The following is a 24,076-nucleotide window of genomic DNA, read 5'->3' on the forward strand; positions in this document are numbered from 1 at the left end:
AACTTAAAAAAACATCAAAATTTCAGCGTACGGCGACGTTTTACATACATTGTTATACGTTGCCATTGCTGGCTAAATCGTCAAGGTGTGACAGTGCCTTTATCGCTTACAATGTGTTCGCATACCCTGCTCGTGTGTATGTGTATTTATATATATATATATATATATATATATATATATATATATATATATATATATATATATATATATATATATATATATATATATATATATATATATGATTTGAATATTGTAGTTTGTGGTCAATGGAAACAAAATGGCGCCCATGACCTATGTGACCAGAAATTTCCGGGACATCCCATGTGGAAACTCTCTTCTACTCTTCCTTCGTTAACCCCACCCTTCAAATCCCCCCTTCCAAATTTCTCGTTTTTCCCTCCTTGGTGCTTGTCCATCTTGTCCACCTCATGCACGCATGTCTTTCATCCAGTTTTTGTCTGTTACGCCCTAATCCATTGAGTGCACGCGCTCTTTCAAGAGCCTCGACCATGTTTACAAAAATAAAAAACACATGTTTTCAATGGCACAGTACTTATGTTAATAAACGAAGAGTTGAGAAAATAACTCCTTCACTTAGGAATCATCTTCATTCTAATGCATCTCTCTTTTATTCCTTCTTTGTTCTTTTTTAAATTCCTTCTTTCCTGTTCTGCTCGATTTGCAATGAAAAACTTTCCCCCTCCATTCCTTCCCAAGGGGCTGGCAGGCTGGCCGACATGGACTGCATACACACCTCCAAGCTGTCTCGCCTCGGTTCAAATCCCGACCCAGCTATAAATCTTGACCCGGTGTTTCACGGGAAGGGTGATTCATCAATGTGTGTGCCGTCCTTCACATGGACGTTAAATTGGCATCTCGTGTGCTGATATTCGTTTGCCAAGAAACTGCTTTGGCAGCACCGACGCTCTTTAACAGAGGAGGCCGATGGTGCATTAGAATCAGAATCAATCGGGGAACCAAAATTGGTGTATGTACTGACAGTGACAGGGCCAGATTATGGCAGAGGCCAGTTATGCCTTGGCCTGTGGCCAAGGGGTTGAAGCTATATACTCGTGATTGAAGGGGCTCGCTTCTAAGGCTTCAGGATGAAGCCTTCGCTAATCTTTTTGATGACATTATAGCCGATTTTGCAACACCTAACTCCTGATAGATCTGCACATGAAAGAGCCAGGCAAGCTGAGTGAGAGTGTGAGAGAGAGAGACAGACACGTCTTACTGCTGATATAATATCTGCTCATGAATGAGCCAGGCAAGCAGAGTCGGCTGCAGAGAGAGAGCGTCGCCTAACTGCAAATAGAGTGTCACACCGACGGGCGAGAGAAGCACAAAACTCACGTTCCAGCTTTCTCGGTCTGGGTTTTGGCAGGACATCAAGGACAGTTGCCACTGCTGCTAGAAACATTGAGTGGCTCAAGGCCACCTTCAACTATGACCTATCTGAGGATTACGGCAGCATAAAGCCTTCCTTGCATAAATCTGAGGAATAAAAGAAGCCTTCCTAATTTTCTCCATACAACTAATGCCTGTCTAACTAGCGTGAGGAAAATAGGGCAAATTTCCCGGGTATTACCGGGTACTTCAGCTAGTAATAGATAAAGAGAACCTGATTAAACAAATAGCACACAAGAAAAATCTACTTTATTTATTGAGCAAAATGATCCAACATTCAATTTTTCGTCGGAAAAAGTATGTCAACCTCGAGGTTGATCAGCTCAATTAAGGGGGTAATTACATTCAGGTGTTTCAATCAATGGGTTTGTCACCATCAGAGTCTGGTGTTCATCACACAGGTTTATGGAAGCGTGTCATGCCCTGATCAAAAGATTTCTGAGGACCTCAGAAAAAGAGTTGTTGATGCTCATCAGTCTGGAAAGGGTTCTAAAACCATTTATAATGATGGGCTCCACCAATCCACTGTCAGGCAGATAGTGTACTCTTTCCAGGAGCGGTCGTCTAATGAAAATCACTCCAAGAGCAAGGTGTACAATAATCCAGGAGGTCACAAAGTACCCCAGGGTAACGTCTAAGGATCTGCAGGCCTCTCTTGCAATGGCTAATGTCAGTGTTCATGAGTCCACCATCAAGAAAACGCTGAACAAGAATGGGGGAATCGCAATGAGGAATCCACTGTTATCCAAGAAGAACATTGCCGCCCAGGTCAAGTTTGCCAAAGACCACCTGGATAATCCAGAAGGCTATGGGAAGAATGTTCTGTGGACAAATCAGTCGAAAGTGGAACGTTTTGGCTACAATGAGGAGCGTTATGTTTTGTGAAAACCAAACACTGCATTCCAACATAAGAACCTCATCCCACTAGTAGAGCATGGTGGTGGGAGTATCATAGTTTGGGGCTCTGCTTTGCTGCTTCAGGACCCGGACGGCATGCCATCATCGACAGAATCATGAATTCTGAATTGTACCAGCAAATTCTAAAAGAGAATGTTATGGAATCTGTCCGTGAGCTGAAGCTTAACAGCAACTGGGTCTTGCAGCAAGACAACGATCCTAAACACACAAGTTAATCTACAACAGAATGGCTGAAGCAGAAGAGATTTTGTGTTTTGGAATGGGCAAGTCAAAGTCCAGACCTTAACCCAAATGAAATGTTGTGGCAGAATCTGAAATGAGCAGTTCATGCAAGAAAGCCCACAAATATGAGTTAAAGAAGTTCTGTAAGGAGGAATGGGCAAAACTTCCTCTGAGCTGATGCGCAGGACTGATCAAGAGTTACAGGAAACCCTTGGTTGAAGTTATCGCTGCTTCAAGGATTGTGCCACCACTTACTGAATGTAAAGATTCACATGGTTTTTCCAACAAAGAAATTGAATGTTGGATCATTTTGTTCAATAAATAAATGAAAAAGTTGATTTTTTTTTTTTGGTGTGATATTTGTTTAATCAGGTTGTCTTTATCTATTATGAGGACATAGATGAAGATCTGATCACATTTTAGGTGAAATTTATGCAGAAATACAGAAAATTCCAAAGGGTTCACAAACTTTTTTCTCACCACTTTCTAGGTTGTGTGTGTGTGTGTGTGTGTGTGTGTGTGTGTGTGTGTGTGTGTGTGTGTGTGTGTGTGTGTGTGTGTGTGTGTGTGTGTGTGTGTGTGTGTGTGTGTGTGTGTGTGTGTGTGTGTGTGTCATTGATTGGTATCTACATATGCAGGTTTCAGAATGTAGAATGGAGACCTCCCAGGGCTGGCTCAAACTATCCACCTTTATTTTGGTAAGGGGTTACGATTCATGGACCAAGCTGTTAGGTTTTTTTGTTCTCAGTTTTGTTCCGAGGGCTCTCTTCAGGATCGTCACTGAGCCCAAGATGGCTTCCATCTGTAGTTCTTTTGTAGTAATATTCCCAGGGATAGTCCTTGATATCCCTGTGACATTCTTCATCATCATTCCTGTAGGTCCAGCTATCACTGGTACAACTTTGGCATTCTTTAGCTTTCAGGATATTTTTACTTCATTCTTGAGGTCTTGGTATTTGGTCATTTTGTTGATTTCTGCATCGTTTCATCCAAAATCACTGGTATTAACACCTCACTTGGCAATGCCTTCTTCTCTTTTTTTGTACCTAAGTATGAAATCTGGTCGCATCGCTTTGTTTTCGATGTTCACAGTCAATGGGATCATTAGGTTGTGCGTGAGCGGTACTTCCATGTTTTCAGTGATTGCTTTCGGTTCATGTTCCCACAAATTTTCTGGAACTGGGATATCAACGTTTTGCAGATGTGTCAGCAGATTATTTTGCAAAGTCTCTTGTGTCATTGTGTGTAGAGCTGTTCTGACATGAGCTTTTTTCATGTTTGGTCATTAAGCATAACATATCATTCTCTTTGCTAACCCCACCTCCACCCACTTCTGTATTTTTTTTTCCTCCTCCCCTGCCCCCACCCTCACTCGCTCTTTCTCTCTCTTTGTGTGTGTGTGTGTGTGTGTGTGTGTGTGTGTGTGTGTGTGTGTGTGTGTCTCTCTCTCTCTCTTTCTCTGTGTGTCTCTCACTCTGTCTGTCTGTCTCCCCCTCTCTCTCGCTCTGTATGTGTGTGTCTCTCTCTCTCTCTCTCACCTCGCACAACACCCTCCCACAGTGTATAGCAATGTTTGGTGAGGCGTCGCTCTCTCCACCTCCCCTCCCCTTCCACGCTCTTCCCCCCCCCTTTCGAGCTTCTCCTCCCTCCGTCCTCTCCCCCTCTTCCCTCTGTCCACTCTCTCCCCTCAATGCCTCCTCCCCCCACACCCTCCCTTACTTTCCCCATCAGTAAACTGACAGGTTGTATTTGCTCTTTTTTTTAAGTCCCTTTGCAAGCTTCTGGATAAGAAACCAGCCCTTAAAGAGTTCATGGCTAAACTCTTTTCCAAAGGGCATGCTGAGCCTCTTGAAACGGGAATAGAGGCAAAATGACCATGATGGTATCTTCCTCATTTTGCTGTATTCCATCCATACAAACATGACAATATTTGTGTCATTCAATGGCAGTGCTATCTATCGTGATGTCTCGCTAAATAAGGTACTACTTCCTGATCTAGAGCTCGTGAATTGTCTCTTCGTGGTATTAGTGCGCTTCAGACAGGAGCCCATCTCCATCATGGCTGACGCACAGCAAAGGATCCATCAAAGTACCTCACCTTTTCAATGGAACTATATGGCAATCGACATTAACCCGGCAGACTTGGCCACTCGCTTTGTGAAAGCCTATGACTTGATGGAGTCAATACGGCTGTCTGGGACAAGATTTCTCTGGGATTTCGAACTATCCATTAAACCCACTTTTCCTGCTGTAGTTGGTTAACGATTGGAGTTTTGGTTCATCGCTCTATTAGCTACCAAGAATGAATGCTCACTGGGAACACGACGTTTCAAACTTTCTCGAAGTGGAAGTTCAAACCCATCCACGTGTCGCATATCGGTAGAGTGTGGGAATGAATGATCAGTGCCCGTCATAGAATCTTAGATGCCATTCTCTTGGAGCCAAAACTTTCTCAAGCCCACAAGCTCCTTACTTTCTTCCTGGTGGATTTATGCTCCATTGTCAAGGCTCATCCACTTGGACCGGTGTCTCCAGATCCATACGTGCCAGAAATCTTGGACACCAGCGGCACTACTTACCATGAAAATGACACCTCTTCATGCACCACCAGGTGATTTTGGTCATCCTACAGACATCTTCGGCTATCAATGATGACATGTACACCATTTGACGAATATCTTCTGGTCATGATGGTGCAAAGAATATCTTCCGACCCTGCAGCCCTGTATGCAGTGGCAAGTCAAGAAACACAACTTTTGTGTCGGTGATATCGTTCTGCTGAATACAGTTGCACACAGGAATGACTAGCCCCGTGGACATGTGGTTGTGACATTGCCCAGCACAGATGGTTCGGTTCGAAAAGTGTGAATCCACATCATGAAAGACCACAAGTCCAATATTTACCTGCGACCCATAACTGAGGTCGTGCTGCTTATAACCGTGGGGGAAGAGTGAATTCCTTCATTGTGTTCTATTAATTGTGAATTTCATATTCTCATGTTATTTATGCTCCCCCATGTGTCGTGTCATCTTTGCTGGAAGCGGGGAGACCGGCATTGCCCTGTCTGGTGGGACGTTTGCATGCATCTGGAAACAGCACGGTTTTTACCGATGCACTTGGAGTGATTTAACAAAGAAAAAGTGATTTGAACCTCTGCAAGTGTTGGTTGAACTGTCTGGAGCATTCCTATTCAAGAATCGGGACACATAGGCCATTCCAGGATTGGTATACTGGTGGCCATTTTAGTTGTAAATAAAATCGACTTTTAGAACATCCTCAACCATTTCTCAGACATGTATTTATCTTTCATATTTTTTTCATACCCATAAAATGAAGCATCTTTCATGAAAATTAAAGAAAAAATTCTGAGTACTTGTTTCAATTTCACCCGAACCACCTTTATGTACAGTTTACAAAAACCGATCGGACAGCATTTTCAACGGAATAACAAATTTGTATTTTCTCCAGTGTATAGAATTTCATTTATCCATCAATCAATGTTTTTAAATGTTATACTGTTTGTGTAATTCAATATTTCTCCCCAAAAATATATGAACATTGAATCCTCAGCCCACCTGAGCTCCTGACCACATACAAAGCTTTCATCCGCAGCCTGATAGAGTACTGCTCTCTCCTCTGGGCTGGTGCTCCTGCCTTCCACCTTTCTCGGCTTCACGCTGTGGAAACCAAGGCATTCGGATCATTGGTATCTCCCGCGATGAGGCTGAGTCTTTGGGCCTCTCACTCTCTCACCACAGGCAGGTCGATTGTCTTTCTGTCTTCTACAGTCTCCTCTCCTGTCTCACCCCCCTTGCTGTGTCTGTGATTTGTCCCCACCATATTTCTGCAGGGCACTCAATGTCCGCCAACAACCCCCTTCTGGTAAAACTACCAAAATCACGAATCACTCCTCAACTTCACTCTTTCATTCCTCTTTTTTTTCCCACCTTTGGAATAAACTCCCTCACTCTGTTCAATCCCATTCTTCCCTCCAGGCCTGCAAAACAGCCGTTCACTACCACCTCTTATCGTCCCCCATCAGATCCTCGATCTTTTCTACCCCTGTTAATCCACCCCAAACCCACACCCTTCAAATTCCCTGCTTTCCTTCCTGAAAGTCCCTGTAATATTCATCTTGTATATCCCGTGTTCCCCACCTCATCCGGTCCCTCTCCCTTCCACAGATCTCCTAATGTCTCTGTTCCCCACTGTTTTGTCCTTCCCACTCCTGCCCTTCTTGTCTCATGCCCCCCTTGCTGTGCATTGTGTGTTAGCTCCCATGCGAGCCTCAATAAGGTATACAAAAAAAAAATCCCTTCTGTGCGAAATTTGCATTCCGTATCAAAAACAACATTCATGTCACGTGACCAGATAACTACGTGACCCACATCATTAATATTCACGACTGAATAACCCAAACGTATGCCAACTTCCATGTCACATGACCACTCCAGTCAGTTTCACGTGCATATAAATCTTGTAAATATGAGCTGGCCCTTTAACTCCATCAAGCAACATTACTAAAACCACGGGGGCTATGGCATTTATGTCTTTTTCTGTCCTTGTTTGTTACAATGTTTTCTGCATTTCTTTTTTGCTGGGATGGGGGGGTGGGGGGTTGGGCGAAGGAGGTTTTAGGATGAAGAATATACAACATCAACCACATACACTCTCCCTCAATGAAACCCTCTTCCAGAAATCGCACTCAACACAGATGTACACAATTACAAGTCTTGCCAATATCCCCGTTTCCCTCTATCTCCAATACTTCTCGGAACCTATCTACTGTTTGTGCTTGCACGACCTTTACAGGGAGACCACACACCATGCATTAACTCCTCTCTGCATGAAAGACCCCTGCCTGATTACCCCTCAAGTAACTCCCCTCTTTTTTTACTCTCAGGTTATGGCCCTTTATCCTAGCACTGTCTATTTTGATGAAGAACTCTTCTGCTCTTTTTAGTCCACACCCTCCATTGTCTTTAACATCTCTATCACATCCCCTCGCAACCACCTCCTTTCTAATGTATTTTTTTTGATCTTCTTCTTAGTGTTTTATTCCATATTATTCAGAATTCAGCATATAAAAAGGCTTGATGAATATCCCATTTCCACTCTCCCCTTTGTCGCTCCTGAGTGTATAGCTAGGCCGGTATGAATACACCGCCGAATTTTATTTTCCTTTCATAACAACTGTTTGTTGTTGGGTTTTTTTTAACAATGTGGCAAGGATCGGTATTCCCATCAGCGAAGCGATGGGTCTTACATTCTAGTACATTAGATTAGTTGTCTCCCATATTGTTGGATCCACTGAAAGACAACTGTTTATGGGCCGGCGCACAGACGCATGCAGCCACATCAAGACCGAGCTCCTTTTATATATTAGATATAAAACAAGACCGAGCTCCTCCAGTAACGATTCCCGAACACCCCGATTCCTTTGCGTCCCATCCCATTCACGATCCCCCCGCGTCCAACTCCCTTCACAATTCCCCTGCGTCCAGCCCCCTTCATGATTTCCTAGCATCCTGCCCCCATCACTATTCCTTACTATCCCACCCCAGTCATGATTCCCTCACGTCCTGCCCCATTCATGATTCTCTAGCATCCCACTCCATTCACGATTCGCTACTGTCACACCCCGTTCACGATTCGTTCATGTCACGCCCTGTTTATGATTTCCTAACATCCCGCCAGAGTCACGATTTCCTAACGTCCCACCCCTTTCATGATCCCTGAGCTTCCGACCCTATTTATGATTCCCTTGCATCCCGCCCCATTCACGATTCCCTCGCAACCCACCCCATTCATGAATCCCTTCCATTCCACCCCCTTCATGATTCAGTATCGTCCAGCGACCTGAATGATTCCCTTGCGTCCAGCCCCCTTCAAGATTCCCTGGCATACTGCCCCATTCACGATTCCCGAGCATCCCGCCCCAGTCAAGATTCTTTCACGTCCCACCCCAGTCACGATTCTTTTGCATCCCACCCCATTCATGATTCCCTTTTGTCCCACCCCATTCACAATTCCCTACCGGCCCGCACCAGTCACGATTCCCGAGCGTCCTGCACCAGTCATGATTCTTGAGCGTCCCGCCCCAGTCATGGCTCCTATGCGTCCCGTCCCAGTCACGATTCCTTCGCATCCCGCCCCACTAATGATTCTTTAGCATTCCACACCAGTCACAATTCCCGAATGCTCCGCCCTCTTTATGATTCCCTGCCCTCTTCATGATTCCCAAGCGTCCCGCTCCCTTCATGATTCCCTAGCGTAGCGCCCCTTTCATGATTCCTTTGTGTCCCACCACCTTCATGATTCCCTTGTGTCCCACCACCTTCATGATTCCCGAGCGTAGCGCCCCTTTCATGATTCTTTTGTGTCCCACCCCATTCATGATTCCCTTGTGTCCCACCCCATTAATGATTCCCTTGTGTCCCACCACCTTCATGATTCCCCAGCATCCCACACCCTTCATGATTTCCTCGTGGCCGGCCCCTTCACGATTCTCGAGCATATGGTCTCATTCACGATTCCCTTGCATAACGCCCCAGTCATGATTCCTTCACATCATGCCCCAGTCACGATTCCCTAGCTTCCCGCCCCCTTCATGATTCCCTAGCGTACCACCCCCTTCATGATTCCCTAGCGTCCCACCCCCTTCATGATTTCCTAGCGTCCCGCCCTATTCATGATTCCTAAGCTCCCGCCCCATTCACGATTCCCTAGCGTCCCGCCCCATTCACGATTCTTCAGCGTCCCACCCCATTCAAGATTTCCTCGCGTCCCACCCCAGTCACGATTCCCTAATGCCCCGCCCTCTTCATGATTCCTTCACGTCCCACCCAATTAACGATTCCCGAGCGCCGCCCCCCTTCACGATTCCCTTCAGTGCATAAAATTATATAAAACTTAATTGCAATCAGGCAAATCAATGAGATCAAATATATATCTATATATCTATGTGTGTGTATTCATACAAAGAAAAAATATAAATCTAACATCAAGTATATGAGAACACAATTTTGAATGCATCTCACATAAATAATTCCGAGGCACAAAAAATTAATTTGTTGGGTGTTTTCAATCTTAATTTCACAAGAAAAGAAAATAACTTCATTATGCATAAAAGTACATGTAAATATTTTCACAATGTAAACTTAGGCTGGGTTTCCAACGTACAACATTACAATTAACTATGCTGCAAATTCTTAATAATAATCAAGGACGTGGACGGCTGGCACATCGTGTTGCTGTTACTCGTTATTATTACATGAGGGCTTGTCCCTGCCTGCACCTCCATGCCGACACAGCGTGTTGCTGTTCATCGTTATTATTACATGAGGGCTTGTTCCTGCCTGCACCTCCATGCCGACACAGCGTGTTGCTGTTACTCGTTATTATTACATGAGGGCTTGTTCCTGCCTGTACCTCCATGCCAATCAGGGGCATATTTCAAATGTTGTGATATGGCAGTGTCCACAGCCACCTTCGTTGCTGTTGGCTGATTGGCCATGGTACTGTCTGAAAAATAATAAGAATTTCCACTTCGTATATATTGGGCTTTATGATCATCAAACAAGACTGTGAATTACGTGAATTGCGTGCAATGTGAATTCATTACCTCTGACAACTTTATAAAAATTCAGGTTCCGGAAAAGTCTCTTCCCATTCTTTCCACACAAATTGTATGTGGACATCACAGCATTGGACATCACCCTTATTTTAGAAAATAAAAACAATTTAGTACACCAGTGTTCGAAGCAGCTTGTAACAAATTTTAAGTTCCACTGCCCTTAAAAAGCCTCAATTAATATTATTTTTTTTATAATATAAAGTTATTTTCATGTCTTTTGATAAACATTTTACCAAAGGAAAACAATTGTGCACCGAAAAACTTGAACAATTCCCCTATAGTGACAAACTACTGCAATGAAGGCTTCATTGTTACAAGCGCCAATTTGTCGGCGGCCAAAGGGTTAATATTTTTTATGACAAAACTTCATATTTTTTGGTGAACAATAACTGACAATTGTTTTCCTTTTGCCTTTGGTTAGGCCTAACTCGTTAAAAGAGGACATAAAAAAATAGTATTTTATTAAAAATAATATTAATTGAGGCTTTTTTTAAGGGCAGTGGAACTTTAAATTTGTTACATTGCGGTAATTCATCGGACCCGAACAGCCGAAGGATTATCCACACCAGCAAAATATTTTAAAAGGTTCTGAACCAAATTAAACTTGTCCAAAGTAATTTTTGCAGAGTTCCCTTTTTTGCCACAGACAGGTGTTTTTTTTTTTCACCAGTCCCACGGAAAAATGAATTGATTATTATTTACCGTCGATTTGTACACACGATCAGGGCCATATCAGCAACAGCTAAACGTGATAAGCGAATGATGAAATCGGGTGCCAGAGGATTCGATAGTCAGATGCACGTTCCCGAGTCCAACGCTCGAATCACGATCGAGTGGCCCGAACGGCTCGGGCCCGGGAGAGTTTACATTGAATGTAACGATATAGATTCCAGCACAACAGTAACAGGAACACATCATCGTGGATTCTGTGATCTTAAAAACGTCCAGAAACAAAAGCTAAAACGCATAAAATCGATTTATAATATTATACTTACCAAAAATGATCACAGTGGAAGATAATTTTAACTAAAAAAGCTAAAGTCTTCTGCAGATTAAAGCGGATTGTGTGCCACACTCAGAAACAGCTGAAAGTTCACAAGTTTAACCAAACTTTGCAAATGGTGGCTCGTGTTGCAGAAATCGCAATTGGCAAATCAGACCTCTCCTCCAGTGAAAGGCAGACACAATCACACGGCACGAGGTGGCAAAGCGCTCTCCCTGTAAACACATGAGGCAGAAAAACTAGCAGTTTTTGGATAATCGCACTGCATGCTGCGGCTGTACCGCGTCGTGATATGGTTGTACAACCAAGTGGCCGATTCCCAACATCGTGAATCTTTCATACTGATGTCGTGTGCCTGCTGGGCAGTAAGTTGGGGTAAGATGGGGACAGAACAGGATGGGTTGGGAACAGGAGCATAAGTTATGGACCAGTATATAGATTTAATTATGCTGTGGTGAAAGATGATTTAATGTGGTAAAGATTCAGTCAAATGTACTGGGTAAAATAATTATTTATTCTGTTTAATGTCCAAGTTGGCTTGTTGAATGTCACAACGAATCTTGTCAAGGCTGAATTGGCATCGACAAGAACACCACCATGAGATAATAAACCAGATAGCTGGAATGGCTTTGCTCATGAAAACAAAACGAAAATGAAAGACACTGACCGGCAGTTTGCAAAAACCAGGAGAGAGGGAACGTGTTGGAGAAGGTACGACTGCTGCACTGAATTTCATGTGACAAAATTCATTTTCAAACCAATTTCAACAGTAAAGGAGGAATAGGGGGGCCCACTGTATCATGTGAACCTGGAATTGTTCAGCGACCCCATTCCGTGTGGCCAGGTGAAGAATCGTCCTCGTCATTTTGGCGGCACGTGACTCGTAGTGTTGTTGTTGTTGTTGTTGTTGTTGTTGTTGTCGTCATCGGTATGTGGAGGGGTTGTTTTCCCCTTGGGCCAGATGTTGTATTTGTTCATGGCACAGAGGGCACAGCTGAGCATGTGTTTGGACTTCTGGTGCACGGTTTTGAAGAAGGGAGCCATCTTGTGCAAGTGCTCATCGTCGAGATTTGTATTGACTTAGGGACGTATGTGTGGTCTCCGGCAGATAGACTGCTGACTGACGCGACTGCACGGATAGAGAGTTCTCTCAGCTTTCCTTGTGGTCTCAGACCATTCGTAGTAAAGCTTTTTGGTCTCCGACTCGGTAGATGGCTGTTCCTGGTAACACCATTGACCACCACACGCTGGTTGGTGAGTCTCTTCGGCTTCATGTAAATATCTATATATTAATACTGAAGGACCAATTTTGTGCTCCTCCTAGCGGTCGCGTCACGTTTTTCTCGGTACTGTGACCTGAGAAGTTTTGACATGGTGTTTGTACGTCAAAGTAGACACGTGCACAAATCAGGGGACTTCTTCACAAGGAGTAGTGTACACCAAAAATGTCGTGTACAAGGACGTTTTGTAGGCCTCATTAGGTAAGGCCATGGAGTACATCGACTGGGATCCGGCTCTTACAAGAGCCACCATTGGTTGTCATATTGGGCTCATGGAACGGAATTCGTCTGTGACGGGGTTTCAGCAAGTGATTTATTAATGTTATTTAGTAATTTAGTTACTCTTGAGTGAATTGTCAAAAGGTGGCAAAATACGATCCAAACCATATGATCTCAGTGATTGAAGAACATTGTACACTGAATAGTGAAATCAGTCTGTTACCATTACGTGCCAAACCCTGTGAGAGACAAGTGTTCGGACTTGTATCAGAGGTTGACTAACATCACTAAGTTCTGTATGTGCTGCATATCGTGTGTATGACCTCTTCATAAAATGTTATGGCTCTGTTTATTATATGTGAACAAGGTTGACATTGCTGGCATCGAGTTTATAATAATGGACATTTTCTTAAAGAACGAGAAGGGCACTCGGTAGAGCGCATACCTCTGCTCTGTAATGCCTGGTCCATGAGAACATATCTGGGCCAATACATTTTTGAAATATCATGCTATGTATCGCTTTTGAGCCTAATCTCTCAATGGTGAGAAATCACTAAAAAAAATTCTAGTTGTCGGATCCCGATTCACATCTTTACCAAAATCGAATCAGTTCGTCATTGTCTCATATCGAACATGTCCACAAAATTTCATCCGGATCCGTCCACAACTTTTTGAAATATCCTGTACACAGACAAACAAACAGACAGAAAGGGGTGAAAACATAACTTCCTTCACCTTTGGTGGCGAAGGTAAATACCATGTTGTACAGTACGAAATCATTTTTGGCCCCATCTCTCGATGGTGAAGAATCACGTAAGAAATTAAATAATTCTTGTATCCAGATCCAGATATTCACCAAAATCGAATCAATTCGTCCTTGCCACACACCCAAACTGTCCACCAAATTTCGTCCGAATCCGTCCACAATTTTTTTGAGATATCGTGCGATATATCGGTTTTGTCCTATCTCTGAATGGTGAAGAATCACTTAAAAATGATCAGATCGAGATCCGGATTTGAATCTTCACCAAAATTGAACCAATTCTTCCTTGTCACACACCCAACATATCAACCAAGTTTCATCCGAATCTGTCTACAACTTTTTGAGACATCCTGTACACAAACAAACAGACAGACAGAACAAGCCGGTAGGCGACATGGGTGGTCGCCATATAATTGCATACTAGTCATACAGTTTTTGATGGATCGGGCTGAAAATTTTTGACAAAGAGTTTGATTATAGTGCGCATAAAAGTGCGGAAGCCGATTTTTGATTTACGAAAAGAAAATATTTTCCAGATTTTTTTCAAACATTTCAAAGTCCCGTTGCTAGGCAACGGTGGCGTCCATAGCAACGGTGCTCAAAAGCATCCAACTATATCCTGGTATGAACCGACCAGTCAAGTTTCATCAAAATCGGTTGACTCCTCTGGCCTACAGAGCTGTCCATTATATACATACAGACAAATGGAAACCCTGAGAAAAACGGTAGTATCGCGACTACCCAACAAGATGACGTCGTGCGGTGTACGGTACTTGCAAAATCCATAAAACAAATTTGACCTCAAAAATAATTGGTGGTTGAATTCAGTGACCTGAAATATAAATCCTCTTCAAATTTCAAGTGAATCGGATGTAAATTGAGTATTTTAGAAAACTCACCCAAGTTGTTGACCTTTGGCCTATGTTGACCTCCAAAATAATTGGCTAGTTGAATTGAGTGACCTGAAATATAAATCTTCTTCAAATTTCAAGTCGATGGAGTGAAAATGGAGGATTTTAGAAATGACACCAAAGTTGCTGACCTTTGGTGTATGTTGACCTTTTGACCTCAACAAAAGGCTTCTTCCTTATGTCAAACTCTACCAGGTGGTGAAGTTTCGTGAAGATCGGTTGAAAATTGTGACCTGAAGGTGATAAACAAACAAACAGACAGACAGAATAACAAAATGACCAATCAATATACTTGAAAAATCTTAACGAACAAACGGAAAGGGGTGAAAACATAACGTCCTTCACCTTCGGGTCAGGGGGGGTCAGGCGAAACGTCACCGAACATGGCAAGGGGTGGGGAGCCAAAGCGGAGTGATGTACTTTGTGTACGATCACAAAGAGCAAGGACAGCCCAGGTATCCGATTTGTGGAGAGTCCAATTGTAGAAGGTGGGCGTTCTCACGAGGTAGGAGTGTTCCATTCACCAAACAAGGACCGGAAGCCTCTCCCAATTCAATCTTTGTCACGTCCTCTAATACCGTTGATAGAAGGAAAGAAAAATATATTTGAAAAGATCTTTCCACTTTGTATTATTTAATTCCGATTGGGAGCTGACGTCAGCTGCTGTTTGGTACCGGTTTGAAGTGTCGACATTGTCTGTGCAGATGGCGCTGCGCAGCGTATTCCGGGAACACTTGTTTGCTGGAAGAGTGGCCATCGTGACGGGCGGTGGAACCGGCATCGGCAAAGCCATCGCGAGGGAACTGCTTTCTCTGGGTGGGTGCAATGTGCAGAGCGGAAATGGGGAAGGTGACGAGAGGGGTGAGGATGGTGAGATAGGTCGTGTAGTGAGCAAATTAAATCGGCCTTCGAGTGAAGAAGCCAAGTTTACCTTATGCTGCAGATAAACCACACATTTCTTCACAAAGGAAAGTTTGCAGTTAAAAACTTATCTGAGGAAAAGGCAACAAGTTGATGTATCTTCCAGCTCGGCTGTGCCTCCACTTTCATCGACTGCTCTTTCTGGCACAAGGTGAAAGGTCATCTGAGCGGAGCTCTTTATTTTCTTTTCTCATCGCAGAAGGGTGGGATAAAGGGAATATATAAATAAATATGTATGTATATGTAATTGCATGTATGTATATGTATATATATATATATGTATATATGTATGTGGATATATGTATATATATATATATATATATATATATATATATGTATATATGTATGTGGATATATATATATATATATATATATATATATATATATATGTATGTGGATATATATATATATATATATATATATATATATATATATATATATATATATATATATATATATGTGTATGTGAATATATATATACATATATATATATATATATATATATATATATATATATATATATATATATATATATATATATATATATATATATATATATATATATATATATATATATATATATATATATATATATACATACATATATATATATATACATATATATATACATATATATATATATATACATACATATATATATATATATATATATATATATATATATATATATATATATATATATATATATATATATATATATATATATATATATATATATATATATATATATATATATATATATATATATATATATATATATATATATATATATATATATATATATATATATATATATATATATATATATATATATATATATATATATATATATATATATATATATATATATATATATATATATATATATATATATATATATATATATATATATATATATATATATATATATATATATATATATATATATATATATATATATATATATATATATATATATATATATATATATATATATATATATATATATATATATATATATATGTATATATATATATATATATATATATATATATATATATACATATATATATATATATATATATATATATATATATATATACATATATATGTATGTATATGTATGTATGTATATGTATGTATATATATATATATGTATATATATATATATGTATATATATGTATGTATATATATATATGTATATATATGTATGTATGTATATATATGTATGTATGTATGTATGTATATGTATCTATATATATGTATGTATATATATATATATATATATATATATATATATATATATATATATATATGGTATGTATATATAGTATATATATATATATATATATGGTATGTATATATAGTATATGTATATATATATGGTATGTATATATAGTATATGTATATATATATGGTATGTATATATAGTATATGTATATATATATGGTATGTATATATAGTATATGTATATATATATGGTATGTATATATAGTATATGTATATATATATGGTATGTATATATAGTATATGTATATATATATGGTATGTATATATAGTATATGTATATATATATATGGTATGTATACATAGTATATGTATATATATATATGGTATGTATACATAGTATATGTATATATATATATGGTATGTATATATAGTATATGTATATATGGTATGTATATATAGTATATGTATATATATATATGGTATGTATATATAGTATATGTATATAGTATATGTATATGTATATATGGTATGTATATATAGTATATGTATATATATATATATATGGTATGTATATATAGTATATGTATATATATATATATATGGTATGTATATATAGTATATGTATATATATATATATATGGTATGTATATATAGTATATGTATATATATATATATATGGTATGTATATATAGTATATGTATATATATATATATGGTATGTATATATAGTATATGTATATATATATATATATGGTATGTATATATAGTATATGTATATATATATATGGTATGTATATATAGTATATGTATATATATATGGTATGTATATCTAATACATGTATATATATATGTTATATATATAGAGTTTATGTATATATATACGCTATGTATATATACTATATGTATATATATATATGGTGTGTATATATAGTATATGTATATATATATATGGTATGTATATATAGTATATGTATATATATATATGGTATGTATATATAGTATATGTATATATATATATGGTATGTATATATAGTATATGTATATATATGTGGTGTATGTATATATATGTATATATATTGTTGTGGTTACCAAATTCGCAAACCACCATTCAGGTCCCTTAGGTGAGATATCTCGGTAAGTATATGTGTAGTTAGGCCCAAACCCGTTGTCTAGTGGGAATACATGTCATTTATGCGTGCTGCGACTCTTCAGGATAGCCGTTTTTCTTTTACTATCTTTATTTTGGACCAACCGCCATGATTACCACCACCAACCACAACATCAACCACCCACCGCGGCGCCGCTTCACGTCACACCTCGCAACCGTCGCATCGCCACCGTTCTTGCGCCGCTTGTGGGTACCGGTGTTGGACTCGTGCAGGGCGCGCGCCGAACAGCGTGTACAAAACCACGGATTTTCAGCTCCAAAAACGGATCAAAAACGACACACGCCCACTTTTGTTCCGTCCAATCGGTGAGCGAGGGGTGATTTGGCCCGGCCTCCAGGGCGTTGGAGGGCGATCGCTATATGCAAATTTATGGATCAAAAAGCATTCATGCCCACTTTTTCTCGGGCCAATGGGGAGCGAGGTGAAAGGTCGAAGGCAGGGGGTCAAAGGCGAAGCCACGGGGCTTATATAAGCGACCGCGTTCGTCAGTAGAGTAGAGTTAAGACTTCGCAGTCGGTGGAGTTGGGAAGAAGAAGCAAGAAGGAGTTGGTCGTCGTCGTGTGCGTTGGAGTCGGAGCGAAGGGGACGGAGCTGTGGAGAGGCGGCGAGGGCAGACGAGGGGGTGCTCGCGTCGTGCCGGGAGCTGCACACCAGGGAGGCCGACGGCGCGACCTGGTCGAGGTGGAGACGTTCGTCGCGGGACTCGAGGCAGAGTAGAAATCCTCCTTTCCCCCGAGCATCAGCAACCCCCTCCTGTTTCCCCCCGCGCTGAGATAGTGCGACCAAGGGGGCCCCTTTCCCACCCCCTACCAGACACTGTCCGCGGGGCCCGCGGAGTTGAGGCACCATCGCCGCTCCGCGTCTCATAACCAGACGGGTAGGCCCGACCCGGTCTCGGCCTCAGGCCCGCCTCATCCTTGAGGGTGTTCTTTTTCTTGGTTTTGGGTATGTGTTGTCGGCGCCGTCTGTGAAGTAAAATTGTATAAGTGTTGCCGTGTGCTCGCGTAATCGGTATTAGATTAGCACGGACCTCGTGCTCACTGCTGGGTGAACCCTGCACGTCCCCGAAACAACTCCAGCCGCTACTCGGGTTTCTTTACTCGCATGTCGTCGTCGTCGCCATTCGACCCACGCACACCTGCGTGTTACGACGCTCACACTCCACACCATTAAACTCACACCGGGAGACGCGGCTGCATGTTCACACATGCCGACCGACATCTCCCTTACATACCGCTCTCTCACACACACGGTCTCCCTTGCACTCGGCCGTTCACCCACGCATGCCATCTCCCTCGCACACGTGGCTCCACTCACTCGCGGCCTTTCACTCACTCGTGCCATTTCCCTCACACAAACCACACCACTCACGCACGTGGGGGCACTCACCCGCGGTGCCTCATCCACACACCGTGCCTCACTCACACACGCGGGGGCACTCAACCGCGGTGTCTCATCCACACACGGCGTGCTGGGAAGCACCCACTCCGGCACACTCGCCACCACACCACTCACACGTGGTGCTCCATTCATACTGGCCGTTTCATCCACACACACGGCCTCTTCCACTTGCGGTGCCCCTTTTACACACGGCGTGCTGGGAAGCACGTACTCCGGCACAATCGCCACCACACCACTCACACACGGGGTCGCTTCCACCCACGGGGACGCACTCACACCTTGCACCACACACACACAGGGACAACCACACTGGGGATTCGTGTCCCCACAAGGGTCTCTGGGGCCTCTATACCCCCCAAGCTCTCCGTGCACCCGTTCGAAGCACTCCTCCCCTCGACCTCGCTTGACACGACCGAACTCACCTGGTCGTGACTCGCCTCAAGGGGGCATACTCCCTCCCCTCGTTCCTGGAGGAGGCCATCCAACTGCTCGCACCGGGTCTCGACCCAGTCCGCGAGTTCACCCCCATTATCCTCCACTACCTCCGTGTGTGTGTGCGTCACTTACCCCGTCTTCATCGTGCAGTCTTCCCTCTATCGTTCCCATCTCCCGTGTCTCTGCCAACTCAGTCACCTCTTCACCCTTTACCTCCCTTGTCTCAACTATTATTTCCGTCTCTTCCCTTATCTCCCTCGTGCACGTCTCCGTCACCCCAATTAGTTTGTCCCTTTCGGTTACCGTTACTTTTTCTGTCACGACCCTCGCCCAACACGCCCCCCCGAATTATTTTGTCACCCGCCTCCACCGCGGGCCCGACAGCCGTTGCACCCCCTTCCAGCTCGTTCGCTCCCACACGTGGAGTCGCCATTTTTAGCTCCCTGGTCACTGCCTTCATGCCCGCCTGCAGGCTTCGGCCCATGTTCTGCGTCTCACCCCGCAGCTTTTTCGTTTCTTCCTTCATGTTTGTTTCCATTCCGTTCATTTGCTTGTTCATGCCTTTCATTTGCTTGTTCATGCCTTTTATTTCGTTTGTGTTTGTATCCATGTTTTCGTTCATTTGTTGTGTATTCGCATCCATCTTTTCGTTCATGCCTTTCATTTCATTTGTGTTTGCATCCATTTTCGTTTTCAGTTCCGCATTCATTTTTGCCAGCATGGTGAATAGCTGGGCCATGTCGGGTGCGCTTGGGTGAGCCGATTCGGCAAGGATCGGGGGGGTTTGGTGGAGAGGGGGAGGGGAGGTGTCATACACCGCGGCCGCTGCCGCACCTATTTCGGGCTCTGGGTTCAGTTGGGCGAGTTCGTTTTCCTGTACAACCAACATTTCCTGCACGGGGATTTCATCCTGGACCATGGATTCTACACATTCTACATCCATTTCTAATACCCCCGGCTCCCGCTCGCCTTGAGACGCCATCTTGCTTCTCGTAAAGGGTTAATTTAGCTCGCTCGTAATTTGGAGGGAATCGGGGGTCGCTCCTCTCACCCCTGGACCGATTCCCGTGAATTTAATTGGAGACAGGAGAGCCCGTTTTCCCGTTCTCCAATACCAGTGCCGCGAGGAGGGCGATGAGTTTGAGTTTGTATCGCATGACCTGACACCAGTGTTGCGGATTCGCGCCCGCCGGCGTGCGAACGGCCACGTAACTCGAATCGCGGCACGTCGCCCACCGGACGGACAATCCAGTCGTGACCCTCTCGGACTAACGCCGGGAACTAGTCTAGTCACGGGTGGACCTTTCGGCCTCACCACGATCGTGCCAATCGGCCCCCCGCGTGGGATAGGGTTGCTCGCCAAATTCGACCTACCTAAGTACCCACACGGAGGGTAGACAGGGCGATCGCACCTCGCCGCAGGTCGACTTCGGACACGGGCCACTTTAAGTGACCCGTTCCGTACTATCGGGATAACCGAGCGGTGTTGTCGTCGGCCTCGACGGTTCGATTAATTATCGGGCGTTTTAGCCCACGACCAACCCTTTACGTGAAGTAAGATGGAGATTCAATAGAGGAAAAGACGAAGCGAAGCGGGAAAACAGTTCAACATAAAGCACATTTATTTCGCGATGAACGGAAAGCACACATATACAATTACACCAAAAGCAAACGTAATAGAAGAAGAAACACAATTTACACAAAAAGCAAATATAAAAGAAGAAGACAATGCAGAGCTATCCGACTACCGAGCACACGGCAACACTTATACAATTTTACTTCACAGACGGCGCCGACAACACATATACCCAAAGTAAAAGAAAAGGACCACCCTCAAGGATGAGGCGGGCCTGGGGCCGAGACCGCGTCGGGCCTACCCGTCTGATGATGAGACGCAAAGTGGCGGTGGCGCCCCAACTCCGCGGGCCTCGCGGACAGTGTCTGGTAGGGGGTGGGAAAGGGGCCCCCTTGTCGCACTATCTCAGCGCGGGGGGAAACAGGAGGGGGTTGTTGATGCTCGGGGGATGGAGGATATCTCCCTGTCTCGGGTCCCGCGACGAGCGTCTCCACCACGACCTCGGTCGCGCCGCCGGCCTCTCCCTCCGCAGTTCCCCGAATCCGACACGAGCACCCCCTCAACCGCCTTCGCCGCCGCCGCCTCTCCACAGCTTCGTCCGATCGCCCTCTCCGTCTCCTCTCTTGACTCGTCCCAACTCTTCACTGGCTCCGCGAACTCCCAACTGCGAACTCACGAACGCGGTCGTTTATATCCCCCGTGGGCTCGCTCCTTCACCTTTGACCCTTTACCTCCGACCCTTCACCTCTAACTGGCTCCCCATTGGACCGAGGAAAAGTGGGCGTGAATGCTTTTTGATCCATGAATTTGCATATAGCGACCACACTCCAACGTACCTGGAGGCGGGGCCAAATCGCCCCACGCTCACCGATAGGACGGAACAGAAGTGGGCGTGAGTCGTTTTTGATCCGTTTTCTTCGGAAAGGCCGGCGCTTTTGCACCCCTGCTCGGTGCGCGCCCTGCACGAGTCCAGTATCGGTGCCCACAAGTGGCGCGGGAATAGTGGTGATGCGATGGTTGCGAGAGCGAGATGTGACGGTAAAGGTCGTGGCTGTTGGCGTTGTTGTTGTTGTGAAGCGGTGTTGCGGCTGGTGGTTGTTGTGTGATGGCTGTTGAGACGTGGTTGGTGGTTGTAGTAATGGCGGCTGGTCCAAAATAAAGATAGTAAAGAAAAACGGCTATCTAAAAGGGTCGCAGCCCGCATGAATGACATTTATTCCCTCTAAACAACGGGTTTGGGCCTAATTACACATATACTTACAGAGATATCTCACCTAAGGGACCTGAATGGTGGTTTGCGAATTTCGTCAACCACAACAATATATATATACATACATACATACATACATACATACATACATACATACATACATACATACATGGTCTCCCAAAAAAATGTACTCACATTTTGGCTCCTCATAACTTATTGAATTTTTCATTTATTTTCAGATCAAATTGACCATAATAATGGCAGAAGTCCGACTAGGTTTTGAAGAAAGAAAATTTATGAGAAAGTGCTACTGGAAGCACGAAAACATCATGGAAGTGCAAAGACAATTTAGAAGACATTTTCACAAAGATCCACCAACGCGACGCACTATTGCTCGCATCCGAGATAAGTTTGAAACAGATGGAAATGTGCATGACGTCCATAAGGAGCGTTTTGGAAGACCACGGTCATCAACCACCCCCACAAAGGAAAATCAATTGCTGGAAACCCTCCACCGATCCCCACGAAAATCTGTACGACAAATGGCTCGTGAGACAGGAATCCCAAAATCAAGCGCCCATCGCATTTTGAAGCAAATTAATTGGAAAAGTTGCATTCCAAAATTAATCCACGCTCTAAAGTCTCAATGAAGACAATCCTGACCGGAGAGCTGAATTTTGTGAGTGGTACCTGGGCAAATGCGAAGAAGATGCAGCATTTCCATCCAAAATTGTTTGGAGCTTCAAGTTAAATGGGTCAATTTAACCGACACAATTGCACCTACTGAGCTCCTGAAAATCCGCATGTTACTATGGAACACCATTTAAACTTACCAGGGGTTACTGTGTGGTGTGGGATATCAGCATTGGGCATCCTAGGGCTATTCTTTTTTGACCAAACTGTCACTGGGGATGTTTACTTTAACTTGCTGCAGGAATCCGTCGATCCACGTGTCAAAGAGATATTTGGTGACGAAGAGATTTACTTTCAGCAAGATGGAGCACCTCCCCACTACCACAGTGATGTAAGGGCCTATCTCAAAGCAACTTTTCCGAACAGATGGATTGGGCGAAGAGGTAGTGTTGAATTCCCTGCGCGTTCCCAGATCTCACTCCAATGGAATTATTTTTATGGGGTTATCTCAAAGATAAGGTTTACAGCTCAAAACCAGCAACAGTCGATGAGCTGAAAGAGGAAATTGAAAGACAATGTCTTGCAGTTCCAAATGAAATGATTCGTAACGCTGTTGAATCCATTGGTCCGCGTTATCGGCTGTGTTTGGAACGTGATGGTCATCAGTTTGGACATTTGTAAACATGCATTTATACATTTAACCATTAATGTTGTTTCTAAGTCAAACAATGCATTTATTATCATTTAAAGAGTGAGTACATTTTTTTGGGACACCATGTATGTATGTATGTATGTATGTATATATATATATTGGGTGGTCAATCCAGTCGAAAAAATAAATAAATAATTTTTTTATTTTGAAATTTGTTCTACCCTTATTATCAGTTATTCCGTCGATATGTCTGTCTCTGTCTCTGTCTGTCTGTCCGTCTGTTCGGTCCAGTGCTCTGTTAATACAATGGCGATTTCGATGAAACTTGGTTGGTAGGTTTCCTCGGGAGGAAATCCCAGGCGTGATCGGGATGTCTCTCTTCGGAGCATCTTGTTTTTTAACCGTTGCTTTTGTTCTCTGGTGTTTTTGTCTGTAGAGGAGGGTCGCTGTGTTGTGGAGATTGACGAGGTTGTTGAGATGTCGTGG

At 43.0% G+C, this 24,076-nt stretch overlaps 1 protein-coding gene and 1 long non-coding RNA gene across 4 annotated transcripts in view; one reads left to right on the forward strand and one right to left on the reverse strand.

The window, feature by feature from the left end:
- The first annotated feature begins 4,330 nt into the window (after positions 1–4,330).
- Positions 4,331–24,076, forward strand: part of PECR (peroxisomal trans-2-enoyl-CoA reductase) — a 108,672-nt gene continuing 88,926 nt past the window's right edge. Inside the window, exons 1-2 of one of the 3 annotated variants that reach the window (XM_085873192.1) lie at positions 4,331–6,309; positions 15,068–15,224. In XM_085873192.1, the coding sequence (XP_085729318.1) occupies positions 15,068–15,224 (157 nt within the window). In that variant the 5' untranslated portion in view covers positions 4,331–6,309. The other 2 variants (XM_085873193.1, XM_085873194.1) reach the window with 2 other exon arrangements.
- LOC147029826 (uncharacterized) lies at positions 6,163–15,072 on the reverse strand. Its single transcript, XR_015056105.1, has 2 exons — positions 14,709–15,072; positions 6,163–14,596 (listed from the first exon to the last, which is right to left on the reverse strand). It is a non-coding gene; the product is annotated as an uncharacterized LOC147029826 (long non-coding RNA).

This window comes from Eptatretus burgeri, chromosome 3, assembly GCF_056783735.1.
Source record: "Eptatretus burgeri isolate ZD-2024b chromosome 3, Ebu_testis_v1, whole genome shotgun sequence".
Taxonomy (NCBI): domain Eukaryota; kingdom Metazoa; phylum Chordata; class Myxini; order Myxiniformes; family Myxinidae; genus Eptatretus; species Eptatretus burgeri.